The sequence below is a fragment of the Sphaerodactylus townsendi genome, linkage group LG10, assembly GCF_021028975.2.
Source record: "Sphaerodactylus townsendi isolate TG3544 linkage group LG10, MPM_Stown_v2.3, whole genome shotgun sequence".
Taxonomy (NCBI): Eukaryota; Metazoa; Chordata; class Lepidosauria; order Squamata; family Sphaerodactylidae; genus Sphaerodactylus; species Sphaerodactylus townsendi.
In genome coordinates this window covers 79,911,101-79,924,169 of record NC_059434.1, presented here as the reverse complement: position 1 = coordinate 79,924,169, position 13,069 = coordinate 79,911,101, and the positions used below count along the sequence as shown (strand labels likewise).

At 49.6% G+C, this 13,069-nt stretch overlaps 1 protein-coding gene across 3 annotated transcripts in view; it reads left to right on the top strand.

Moving 5' to 3' along the window:
• BMP2K (BMP2 inducible kinase) overlaps positions 1-13,069 on the top strand; it is a 57,719-nt gene that overhangs the window by 27,558 nt on the left and 17,092 nt on the right. For all 3 annotated transcript variants that reach the window (XM_048509440.1, XM_048509439.1, XM_048509441.1), the window contains exons 11-12: positions 1,991-2,166; positions 4,849-4,941. In XM_048509440.1, the coding sequence (XP_048365397.1) occupies positions 1,991-2,166; positions 4,849-4,941 (269 nt within the window). The remainder of the gene's footprint in view (positions 1-1,990; positions 2,167-4,848; positions 4,942-13,069) is intronic.

Sequence of the window (13,069 nt, the reverse complement as noted above, 5' to 3'; positions counted from 1 at the left end):
AGAATGGGGGTGCCACTAAGTAATCCCAGGGTAGTGATGTGGAGGCAGGCAATGGCAAACGGCTTCTGTGTGTCTCTTGCCTTGAAAACCCTAGCACAGGTGTCAAACTTGCGGCCCTCCAGATGTTATGGACTACAGTTCCCATCATCCTCTGCCAGCATAATGCTGGCAGGCGATGATGGGAACTGTAATCCATAACATCTGGAGGGCCGCAAGTTTGACACCTATGCCTGGGTTATCAGCTGTGACTTAATGACACTTTACGCATGACATCAGTTACTGACTTTCCTTCCTGGTTCTACTATATAAATTCTTATTGAATTATTTTTTAAAAATTGTACATATATTTTAATTGTGTAGATGTTTCCTCTATGCAGCCTAGGGGACCCTGATTTGGTGGGAAGGTAGCATAACAATATTTTAAATAAACATAATGTTGGTTGAGTCAGGTGTGTTGCCTTCCACAATTTGTATGGCCCACTCCAATCGCTGATTCTGTGCTAGGATTTTCTCCCATGTGGCACACCTCAAGTTCCCATGTTATTTGGTAGTTAGTATGTGATGCTGTGCTCCTTGCAAGCTCAGCTGGTGAGATTCCCATCCCCATTTAAAGCTGGAGCAAAGAAATCTTCCTTTATCCTGACTTCAGGGAGGAACAGGGTGACTGCTGCAGGCAGAGATGGTGTGTAAAAACTGCCTGCCTGCAGTTAATCCAGTGGTGGAGAGGTGCTCAGCTCTGGCATTCCCCTCCTACTTTAGCCCTCTAGGCTCAGCTGCTTGGCTGAGCTGGAGTGGTGAAGGGGGAGCTGGGAAGCTGCAGCAGTGCCCCCGTCCCTGAGGAATGTCAGCTCGGTGCTTTTGCACGCAGGTGATGAGCAGGAAGGGGGCTGAGAGGAGCATTCCCAGCAGTAAGCAGTTGTATGAATGCTTCAGCCCCGCTTGCTGCTTCTTGCACTTCTGAGAAAGCAGCCAGAGACTCTGTGGGAAGTTCTGTACGCTTCCCATAAACAGCTGTCCTCAGGCGAAAGGGAGGAACTGCAGACTTTGCCAGTGGCACAGTACGATGTAGGCCAAGAAAAACAGTGGTATGCATTCAGCCACTTGGGTCTTCTAATGTCATTTCTGTTTGTGGAGGAAGCACGGCAGTTTCTGCTGATTCCCCCCTTTCCCACCATTGCAGACACTCATTTTATCCGGGCCTCCAGTAATCTAATTTTAGGGGGCCCAGTAGTGAGAGGAGAAAGGAGAAGTCCTGCTCTATAAAATCTGGTTGTTTCGATGTATGTCAGTGGGCTTGATCTCTGCTGCATAACCTTCAGACTGGGTCAAAACGAAAGCAGCAAATGGTATAAAACACACACAAGAACAATGCATGTGCACTATTAAAAACACATAGCACGAAAGCAAAATGCTTAAACTTGCATATGGATCTCTGTGACGTGCTCGCAGTCCTAGCACTTCCTTTGTAGGAGCGTTGATGCCTCAGTTTGTCACTTTGATCATCTTGGCCCTTACATAGACAAACAGACGTCAGAACTAGAGGATGTCTCACATGGCTTCAGTTAAACCTTGCAAAATGAATCTGCAAAGTAATAAAAACATCCAAGTGCAAGACCCACACGTTAGTCCCACACCCCATTCTCCCCTCCTTTGGGGCCCCTGAGCGTGAGTAGGATTGATTTCATTTCCAGGATGCCACCCCCAGTTTGGAGATGGGGGCAGTTCTGGGAACAAAAAGTGCACCCTTTGTTTTGTTTTGTTTTGGATCAGGCTCTCTTCCCAGCCACCATTGGAAGAGTGGCAAATAGACTCTCCCCTCCGACCCTCTGCTTCCCATCACTTCTTCCTTTTTATGTCCCCCTTCTGCTTCAGTCTTTTCTTCCTGCAAACCTGGAGATTCGCCCAGGTTTGTAGGAACATCTCTTACTGTATGCGTCTGTTTAGACTCTGAAACGTGATCAGCAGGTTGTGTTCTTTGAATGTGTCCCAGGGGCCTGTAAGCCGGGAAACAGTCAAGAGAGCGTGCTGTCCCAGGGAGCGGATCAGCCTCCGCAGCAAAACAGAGTGCTCCAGCAACTCCAGCAAGGAGACTGGAGGCTACAGCAGTTGCATCATCTACACCAGCAGCAACAACAACAGTTGCTTCAGGACGCTTACATGCAGCAGGTATCCGCTGTGGCAGAAACTGCTTTTCAACTTGCCTCTCATGACCTGTATGATGTGTAAATGCGTTGAACTTGACAGCTTGTTTCCTGGGACAAGGCACAGATGGGGCCTGTTTGGGTTGTATGATTAATAGGACTGAATGGTCATTCAGTAGTTTTGAAGAGTGAGGTCCTGCATCTGGAGGCAGCTGGCAAAAAAGCTGCTGTCGTCCAAGCAAGAAAGCTGTGACTTGCATTGACAGCTCAGTTACTTTGTGATCCATATAGCCGCAAAGTGAGGCCGGCATCCGAAGAAATATGCATCTGTTTGCACAAACTTAAAAGCAACCAAAGAACGTACCGGGGGCGGGGTGTGTGTGTGTGTGGCGCACCTGCCCCGGGTGCCTGCCCCCGCGCGGCCCAGTTACCTTAGGAGCAGCCTGGTGGGGCCAGGCCGAGGAGAGCCTGCCACGGGCTGCCCCTCGGCCCGGCCCCACTAGGCTGCTTTTTCAGTCAGTGAAGCCTCCGCCAGCTGAAAGAGCAGCCTGGTGGGGCTGAGCCAAGGGGTGCCCAGCAGCGGCCCCAGCTGGCTGTTTCTTCAGCTAGCAGAGGCTTTGCTGACTGAAGGAGCAGCCTGGCGAGGCTGAGCCGAGGGGTGGCCCGCGGCAGGCTCCCGACCCAGCTGCTTGGAGCATCCGGGCTGGGAGCCTGCCAGTGGCGTAGCTAGGGGAAATGGAGCCCGGGAGAAAATCTGAGTTCCCCCCCCCCCCCCCGCATATGGGCAGCGTCCCTCCCCCACCACGACCAAATAGCATTTTTTTGCACCAGGTCATCTCAAAGTCACCATCACATTATAGAACATGCCCCAACACACAAATCTGAACACACCCAGGGCTCCCTAGTTTAAACAACATTAAAAGTGATGCTGTTTCAGAATAGATTTCCCACCCACCCCCACCCCCCAAACAGCATCATTGCCCATGTTGGTTGTTGTGGGTTTTCTGGGCTGCGGTCTGGTAGATCTTGTTTCTAATGTTTCACCTGCATCTGTGGCTGGTATCTTCAGAGGTGTATCACAGAGAGAAGTCTGTTATACACTGTGTCCACGGCCACACAGCCTGTAAAACCCACAACAACCAGTTGAATCTGGTTGTCAAAGCCTTCAACTATACTTTCAATGTTTTTTTAATCTGGGGAGCTCAGATTCTCCCTTTAAATCCACTCCAAAGGGGGTGGATTTAAAGAGAGAACCTGGGGAAAATTTGAGGGTGCCTGTCAGGAGAGCAATGGTTAAGCTAACAGTACAAAAATTTTAGGATTTCTTCAGGAGACTCTCCTGAGTGAGAACCGCATAGGTTTAGTGAAGTTTTGGTTCTCAGGGGGGTCCAAAGTTATGGACCCTCAAAGGACCCATCTACTATTAGCTCCCATTGGAAACAGTGGGAATGGGGCTGCTTGGCAGGGGTCCATAGCTTGGGACCCCCTGAACCAACTTCTTCACCAAACCTGAGTGGTTATCAGCAGAAGACTATCCTTATGATACACCACCTAGAGTTTTAGTGAAGTTTGATTCAGAGGGGTCCAAAATTATGGACCCTCAAAGATGATCAACCCCATCCACTATTAGCTCCCATTGGAAACAATGGAGGATGGGGGCACCCCCTTTGGGGGTCCATAACTTTGGACCCCCTGAACCAAACCTCACCAAACTTGGCTGGTATCATCAGGAGAGTCACCTGACGATAGCCTGAAATTTGGTGCAGTGCCTAGCCCTAAAAAAAACTGCACCCCCTGCAGACCAAAATTGGGAAAACAGTAAAAAATACAGAAAGCCACAAACGAAACTGCAATTTTTGCGCCCACCACAAGGTGGCGCCCGGGGCACTTGTCCCCATGGAAGCTACGCCTGTGGAGTCTGCTGTTGTCCACCAGGCGGCCCCCAGTGATCCAATGGGGGGTGCCTGGGGTCAGCTGAGCCCCTCCCCTCTCTGGCAGTTACGCCGCTGAAAGCAACATCCCCTATTACGTATGACGATTCAAAAGTAAGCTGTGAATAGGACTTAGGGGGAGATCTGCTACTGGAAAAAATAACATTTACTTTTCATAAGAGCTGGACAAATGTTTGTAATGGATATATTGTCATTTTCTGCAATACTGCTTCTTTGTATTGGGTGGCTTTTCTTGCGGTTTTCTTTTCTTGGAGGCTGCCCCTGCTTGAAGATTAGTATACACGTGTCCCCAGAATTTACCTTGCCAAGATTCAGTGCAGAGGTTTTTCTTCACTGGGCTAGTAGTATGGAATTACAGCTTGTGTAAAGTTTTCAGTTGCTGTTTGATTTGCAAATACCTTTTTTATGTGTTTGTGGTGTGTTTATTTGAACGTGTGAGGCAGTGCAATAGGAAATAGTCTGCACAGTGCTCTGTGGTGGGATTCAAACAATTTAACAACTGGTTGTTTACAAGCGCCATTTTAACAACTGGTTCGGCCGAAGTGGTGTGAACCTGCTGAATCCCACCACTGACGGTGCTGCTCTTTTGTTGAGTGACAGCTCAAGTGCCTTTATTTCTCCACTTAAGTTGAAAGAATGATGTAATAACTGAACTAGCTTCATACCCAAGTGCTGCTGATTTTTTGCCAGGACAGTTTGTGTCCGCTTGAGTAGATAGCATGACCTAACCAGACTCTGTCTCCTTCGAAATACAGTATCAAGCAATGCAACAGCACATGATTCAGCAGCAACTTTTGATGCAGTCTATGTACCAACAGCAGCCTCCCCCATCCCAGTATCCTGGCATGGTAAGTTGTGTTTGAATAAAAGATAACTCAGATACAGGAAGGTCAGTTACATTAACTGTGTTAAATAGTGGCTGATTACCCCCCTGCTGGCTGTTCCCTGCCCCCGCCCTGCTCTGGTGCAAAAAGTTATGTCAGAAGAGCTCTCGTTTTCCCCTCAGTGTAAAGGTTTCAGTGGTGTTGATGGTAAAGTAACCTTGAGTGCATTCCACAGCCCGGGGCTGAGCAATGGGCGGTTTCATCCCGTGGCGGAGACTTTATCTTTCTTGGCGCTGGAGATGAGGTCTCCGTTCCCATGGGAAGCAGTGAAGTGGGGGATGGGGTGAATGGGGATAGAGTTATAACCTGTGCTTCTGGCGGGAAGTGTCATTCCTGCCACTGCGTGTACTTGAGCTTTCTAAGATGTCTGAATAAACGGTCTTTTTCGCCAAAGAGCCTTTTATTTCTGCTTCTATGGAATTCCTTACATTGTGGCAGGAATCGTTAATCCATCTATTTTACTATGCAGTGGACCTCTGAGTGTCTCGGTTACATGGGAGAGGTTGGAATGTTGCACCTAACGGAAGGTCGCGGTAGCCTCCCAAAAGAGGGCTCCGACCTTTCCCTTCTGGATCTTGGGAGGAACCCGGCAGGAGAGCGGGCCTGCGCTGGTGGCTCTTTCTGGCATCCTACGTATCAGCCGCGAGTCTTCCTTTACTCCGTTGGAGCGAGGGGCGTGGCGGCGCACCATGGGACTTACTTACATGGCGAGTGCGTTTTGGGGAAGCTGTCCTATGGATCGCGGATCGCCTGTGGATGCGAGATCTCTACCGTTTCGCTCGTGTGGATTACAAACCTCAGATGCGTAACCTGTCATGGAGAGGAGAGCGGGCCTGACCACCTTTCATCACGAAGCAACCCAGGGAATCCATTGAGCGGTTCCTGGACTGCGTATTTTGGTGATGCTCCCAAAAGAACCACCGTGGCACAGCACTAGGGGCCCGTCAAAAGGACACCGGGACTAAACCTGGGATTGGGAGGGTATCCGTGCCTGTTTTCCAATCGGACTCCCCCCCCCTGACCCGGGTCAGCGATTTTTTCACCCAAAGGTGCCTCGCGAGCCACCGGGGCAAAGGCTATGGTGTCTCCGATGTCACAAGCCTTCCAGGCGGCGATTTTAAGAGTCCGAGGGGGAAAGCCTGCACTCTGGCGGATACCGATTCCCTCTCCCATCCGAGAGGAGACCTGGGATGAGGGAAGTGGGAAGCGACTGCTTGAGATGCCCAAGAAGCATGGACCGATGAGCGTCAGCTATGGGGAGGAGGAGGCGGGCACGGAATTTGCAGCAAGAGCTATCGAAACCTGGGTAAGAGGGACCGGGAGCGGCAAGCGCCAAGAGAAGTTCCAGCTTCGAGAGTTGGACCGTGCCAAAGAGATGCGCTCCAAGCGACAATATGCCCAGAATCCTGTCAGTCCATGATAAAAGTCCTGGAACACTTCCAGACTGGATTTACTGCTTGACAGCAGCTTATGGCGTTCAGGTCCTGCGCCGCCAAAGTCAGACTCACTGCAGCTTTCTAGGCCCGGGAGACGAACTGGCTAGAATTGGGTTGAGAAAAAGCTGCTGCAGATGCGCACCAGGACGCATTATTGTACCCGCACTTAAGAGGGGAGAGGGAGAGCTGGCGCTGCGTTGGAGAGGGCTTAAGGGAGGCAGCAGACCAGGAAGCCAAGTTAGGAGTCTATGCTGTTACTGATAATGCGGTAGCCAGGGAGCCCGTACCTGGAGTCCTGCCACTTTAACGCCAGCGTAATGCCATAGCTGCCCGATTCCGGCCCGCATTACAGCAAGCCAGTTCTCGCCTGCCCAACCTGCCAACTCAGCTCAGCAAATCCGCTTCCAACAGGCAAGCGCAAGAGCCGTGGAGGCAGGGGTTACTATAGGCCCCCAATACCAGCCCGCTTTTGATGGGATCCGCTTTGCAAACTTCCCTACTTCATTTTGCAAACTCAATGCCCCACTTGGGAAGACTATGATGAGTTTATACCGGTCTGGTAGCCGTGAAAAAATCACGGGACATCGGCTCAGTCCTGGATAGAATAGCAGCCGACTGGATTACGTGAACTCTTTTAGTTGCAAGATGAAGACTCTATGATGCCGCTCCGTGATTCCTCCAAGCCTTAGGATACGGCCTAAGAAGCCTTCCAGATCAAGCCGAGAGTGAAGCTATCCAGCACCATCTATCAAACTATCAACAAAGGCAAACCGCCTCGTTTGCAGAAGGTGCCCGTGGAATTTCTGATGCTGGCGGCTGCTTCGACTTCCTCCTGGAAGTAGCCTGAGCGCGCCATGAAATCACGGAATACTTCCTCTCGGATGCTGTAGACCGGTAGGCCTGCGTGAAAGCAGGTGTCTGTTTTAAGTCGGGTTCCTCATTACTATTGCAGATTGGATCCAGTTGGGATCCCAGGTGGCGCAATCTGGATTTGGAAGATCACGGCGCTTTCGTGCGGGCCGCCATCGCCCAAAACCCGCCACTGCGCCCACCAAGCAAGCCAAGTAGCCCCTACGTAAACCACTCCTCCTGAGCTGGCCGTCGCCCGACTGGGATTGTGTCTTTACTCGCGGAGGCCAAAGGTCATCTAGCCGCCAACTGTCCCCAAGAAACAAAACCAACCGCTCCAGCTTCAGCGACTCCATCTGCCAAGCCACCCGCGCCAGATTGGGGTCATACCTCCAGTGAGCTTTCGTCTAAAGAAAGAAAGCTGTCATGAAGAAGGCGACCCAGAGGAGGGGAAGCAGCTGTTTACCTTTCTTCAAGCCCTCCCATGGACATAGGGTCCGACTCCTGGCCAGCAGGTGAGTGAAGGCAGCGCTCCCCATTACTGTCAAAGCCGTTTCTGGCCAACCCGTAGCTTAAACACACTTTCGCGTGATTATAGCCTCGTGCCCTTGTGGATTCTGGCTGCTCCCATTTGTTGCTTAATGCGCCCCATTTGCCCCAGGTGGCAGAGGAGCTAGGTCTGGACGAGAATTCCCCTGGCTAAGCGTCCATACCATTCACCCAAATGGGCGTGGCAGCCCTACGAGGAGCGAAAAAGGACGGCCCGGATTCAAAACACACAGCCAGGTTCTCCTCCGTTCTGCGCCGACCATTGGGAAGAAAATTTAGTTTTATTTTGGTAGGCTTCAGTAATGTAAAACACTCCATAGTTTTGGGCATGCCATGGTTATTGTTACATGAACCAAAGTTCATTTGGAAAGAAACCCGGATCTGCGAGGAATTCTACTGACCACTCCCTGCTTGGTGAACTTACATGAATTGGGGGAAAAACCCAACTTCTCCTGAGCACCCCCTCCTGGCTTCTTGGCGATTGCTCCCCGATTCTATTGGCATCCCACCCCATGCGTATCGCCATGATCCTAGCCAGAGTTTTTCAGAAGCAAGAATCGCGATCCAGTTGCCACACCCCACAGAGACACGGACTGCAAAATCGTTTAGAGTACATAACCAGAGAGCTTAACTGCCCAAAGGTAGAATCTACCGTGATGAGGTCCCAATGAGGAGCCAGGAACTTTCGCGCCTCTTCTTGGACAAGAACCTGGCCATCAGCGAGGGTTCATCACAGTGAGCTACCAAACACACACGCACGCTAAACTCCCGTGGGCTTTGTTTGTAAAAAAAGAAAGATGGAGTGCTGCGGCTTTAAACTGCACCAAGATTATGCTCGAGGTCTGCCAGCCTTGTGGTCTCCCTGTCCAATAAATATCAACTTTGCCTTTGATCAAGGACCTTTTAGATGCACTCGGCAAAGGGGAGCTTTTATTTTACACTAAATTGGACTTGAAGAGAAGCTACTACAGGAGTCAGAATTGCTGAAAGGCTATGAACACTTGACTACGTGCTTAACACAAAGTTTGGACAGTTTGAATGCCAGTGATAATGCCATTCGGGTTAAGTGGGGCCCCGGGGCTTTTATGGCCCATATCAGCGACTAAGTCCTCATGATTTATTGTACAAAGGAGTTGTGGTATACTTAGATGACGTTTTAATTTACTCTACAAAACCATAGAAGAGCATGAAACATTGGTTGGGGAGGTATTGGAAACGCTTGCTTTCGACAACTCTCTCTTTGCCAAACTCTCCAAATGCTGTTTCCACCAGACCTCCATTGACTATTTGGATTACCGGATCTCGCCCGAGGAAGCGAAAATGGATCCTGCACTAAAATTAGCGCCCAGTCCTCCAGTAGCCTGCCCCCGCCAACCGCCAAAGAACCTTCCAATCTTTTTCTTGGTTTTGCTAATTTCCTATCGTGGACCTTTATACCCCAATTAAGCTGAACGGACTCTCCTCTCTACGCAGGACCTCTTCGCACGCTTTTAAAGGTAAAAGATCCACTATCCGGGCCAAGCCGGGGCCCCTTTCTGGTCACAGTCTGAAGAGTGTCCAAACAGCCTTTCAACTCTTAAAGTCTGCTTTTACCACCGAACCTATCCTAAAGCACCCTGACCCAGATCTCCCGTTTGTGGTTCCGTTGGATGCCTCCGGACAAAGCACTTGGGGCAGCCCTGTTGCAGAAAATAAAGTGATGGTAGGCTGGTTCCGTGTGCTTATTTTGTCTCAAGAAAATTCTCCTGAGTGCTGGAACTCCAACTGGACTGTGTAGGGGATACAAAAGAGACTGGCGGCCATCAAAGTAGCACTCTCCACTTGGCGCCCGCACTGAGCTGGAGGGGCTAAACTACCCTTTCGGGTTTGAACCGGATCCTGCAAAAACCTGGCAGCTCTTTCCACCCCCCCTCAAAGATGTCCGCCAAAACAACTCCGTTGGGCGATTTCTTTTTCGCCGTTTCTCTTTTACCCAGTCCATTTTCCGGGAAAACCAATAAACTGTAGCTGGCTCTGGCGCCTTCACCCGAGGAGGTGGAGCTGCCTGCACGGTGACCCATTCCGCGCACTGTTCTCTCCCCCCCTCCCAGTTGGGGCTGGCTGTCACCCGATCTCAAAGCGCTCACTCCTCTCCTCCACCCCCCATTCCCTAGTCACCCGTCTCTCCTTTCCTCGCGGGGAACTTTCGAGGGCCCGGCTGGGCTTACCGCAGCCCAGCGGAAGAAAGTGACTCTAAATTGGCGTTTGGAGAATGGAGTTTCATGGCGGAGGGAATGTTGAGTCGCGATACCTCCCCTCCCGCCATAAGCAGGTTCCTTGCAAGCCTGCCACGCATGCCTGCTTCGGCTTGGACATTTTGGCTTTTCTAGAAAACTGCATTTGGCCATACCGGCGCAGTTCTGGTGAAGCCGCAATGCGCAAAGGATATGTGAGAGCATATATTAAGGGCTTGCTTTTCGGTTTGTGCAGAAGCCAAGACCATCCGGGAAAGCCCTATGGGCTGTTGAGCCTCTCTGCGGTGGCCTCCCACATGTAGCAGGAAGTCATCTCCATGGATTTTATTACAGATTTGCTTGCGAAAAGTCATTGGCAACACGGTTTTGTGTGGTGAATTGGTGGACTTGTTGGCTACCTGCAAACAAGCCCATTTTTTATTCCATATGCTTCCCATCCCCTCGCTCCCTAAAGTTAGCGCGGTGATGTTCATTCAACTTATGTTTTACCGCTCTATTCCGCTTCCTTGGTTCCCACCCGCCCCCAATTCATTTCAAAGTTCTGAAGGCGCTTTTAGGGTTGTTGGGGTCAAGGTCACTCTACCACGCTTCCAAAGTGACGGTGAGACGGAGAGAACTTAACAGAACCCTAGAGCGGTCGTTGCAGAGTTACACCAACTACCACCAAGACAATTAGCGCGAAGCTTATTCCGCCGCGGAGGCTCTATAACAATGCGGTCTATAGCAGTACAAAGAAAACCCCTTTGAAATTGTGTCTGGTCGCTTCCTTCCGCCACAGTTAATAACCAATTCATGGCTAGGCTTTGGACCCCTCCAGAGTTTTCAATAATGGATTTCATCCATTCCGGCTCCCACGTTAAGGTGGTCTCCGACCCTTTGACCCCATTCATTTCCGCAGAAGTTCTGGAAGGCGTTTTTTAGGTTGTTAGGGGCCTTGTGTCGCCGCCCCTACCACGTTCAAAGTGGCCGGTGAGGCGAGGAGGAATAGCGAACAGAACCCTAGAGCAGTATTATTCCACGTTGTTACACCAGCTACCACCAAGACAATTGGTGGAGCTTATTCGTTTGCGAGATGCGTATGCCTATAACAATCTTGGTTCATAGCGGTACAGAAAACCCCCCCCCTTTGAAATTGTGTCTGAGTAAGCTCCTTCCCGTTGCCACACAACTACCAGCATGACAACATGGACCTCGGTTTCAACAATGGATTTCGTCCTAGCCGAGGGGTGGAAATCGGTCCAGACAGCCTTTACAACAGGACTAAGGGACTCCCAAAAGCTGCAAAGCGGATACTCCTTCGATTTCCCTCTGCGTGTGAAGCTTGGAAGTGTAATCTGTCCTACCAAAAAATCTCTCAGAGGCGTGCATAAATTTTTTCCAAACTTGGCAAAAGTTAGGTGGGACCTTTTCCAGATTACTAAAGTGATTAATGATGTCACTGCCCGATTGGATTTTGCCTAACCTCTCTTAGTAACATTCATCCTGTCTTCCATTCCAGCTTGCTCAAGGAGGCTTCCCGCTTCGATGCCTGGCCGCGACCAGCCGGAGGCCCCACCCGACTATTCATTTTGATGGCCACCAGCACCTCTGTAAGGTGGCCAGCTATCCTGGACTCGCTTTAATCATGGCGGCTTGCAATATTTAGTCTCTTTGGGTGGGATATTCCTCTGGGTATAATCAATGGGTTTATTCGAAAATATTGGCGCCCTCACCCTATTTCTGCTTTCCACCAGCGCTTCTTCCGACATAAACCTGGGGGAGGGTGCTCTCTTTAAGGGAGTGCAGAAGTGTAGAAAGGTTTCAGTGGTGTTGATGGTAAAGTAACCCAGCAGGTGCATTCCACAGCCCGGGCGATGGGCCAGTTTCATCGTGGAGACTTTATCTTTCTTGTGGGAGATGAGGACTCTCCGTTCCCATGGGAAGCAGGAATGGGATGGATGGAGTGAATAGAGTTACAACCTGTGTGGGATGGAATGCTTCATGGCGGGAAGTGTCATTCCCAAGCCACTCAAGTAAAATTCGTGTGAAGTTTCTCAAGATGGATCTGGAATAAGCGGTCTTTTTCGCCAAAGAGCCTTTTATTTCTGCTTCTATGGAATTCCTTACACTCAGAAAGCGAGAAGCACGTGTGAGACAAGAGGAAGAGCGTCAGGACCTTACCCCAATGTGCCTTCTCTCTCAGCGTGGGAGAGCCAGCGTGGTGTAGTGGTTAAGAGCAGGTGGATTCTAATCTAGAGAACCGGGTTTGATTCCCCACTCCTCCACCTGAGTGGCAGAGGCTTATCTGGTGAACCAGATGTGTTTCCGCACTCCTACATTCCTGCTGGGTGACCTTGGGCTAGTCACAGTTCTTCGGAAATTTCTTAAAATATCTTTGGTAAAATATTCAGAGAAGTATTATAGTAATGAATCAGTTTTGTGATGAAAACCATTTAATCCTTTTTTTGAATGCCGGTAAATGTTTAGATGGGTGTGGTAAAATAATTTTGTAGAACATGGCTTGAAATTTATTTTAATCTTCTGCCGGACAGATTCAAAAAGGCACTTAGCTGCTGAATCTTTGGGAATTTTTTTTTACTATTCATTGTTTTTACTATCACTTTAATATACAGTACAGTAAAACTTTATTGTGTAGCCATAGGCCATTACAGTATCAAAACATAAATCGACATAAAATACAATAGAAGTTTTACCAACTAGAAATAAAATATATAAACCTCAGACCTTCAATTCACCCTTCCAATATATCTGAGCTAAAATCAGACATGTTTTATATCCGTGCTGGCGAACCTTTGGCACTCCAGACATTATGGACTACAATTCCCATCAGCCCCTGCCACCATGTCTTATACAAAATTCGATCATGGTGTTTCCCTCCATATAGTCCTAGATTGAGTATTTGATGCAGCCAGTGCAAAAAGGAAAACCCTTTAGGATATGAAAGGATTTGAGTCTGAAAGGAGAAGGAATATTTTATCTACATCTGGGGTACAGAGTACATCTGGGGCATAGATTTAAAGCTAA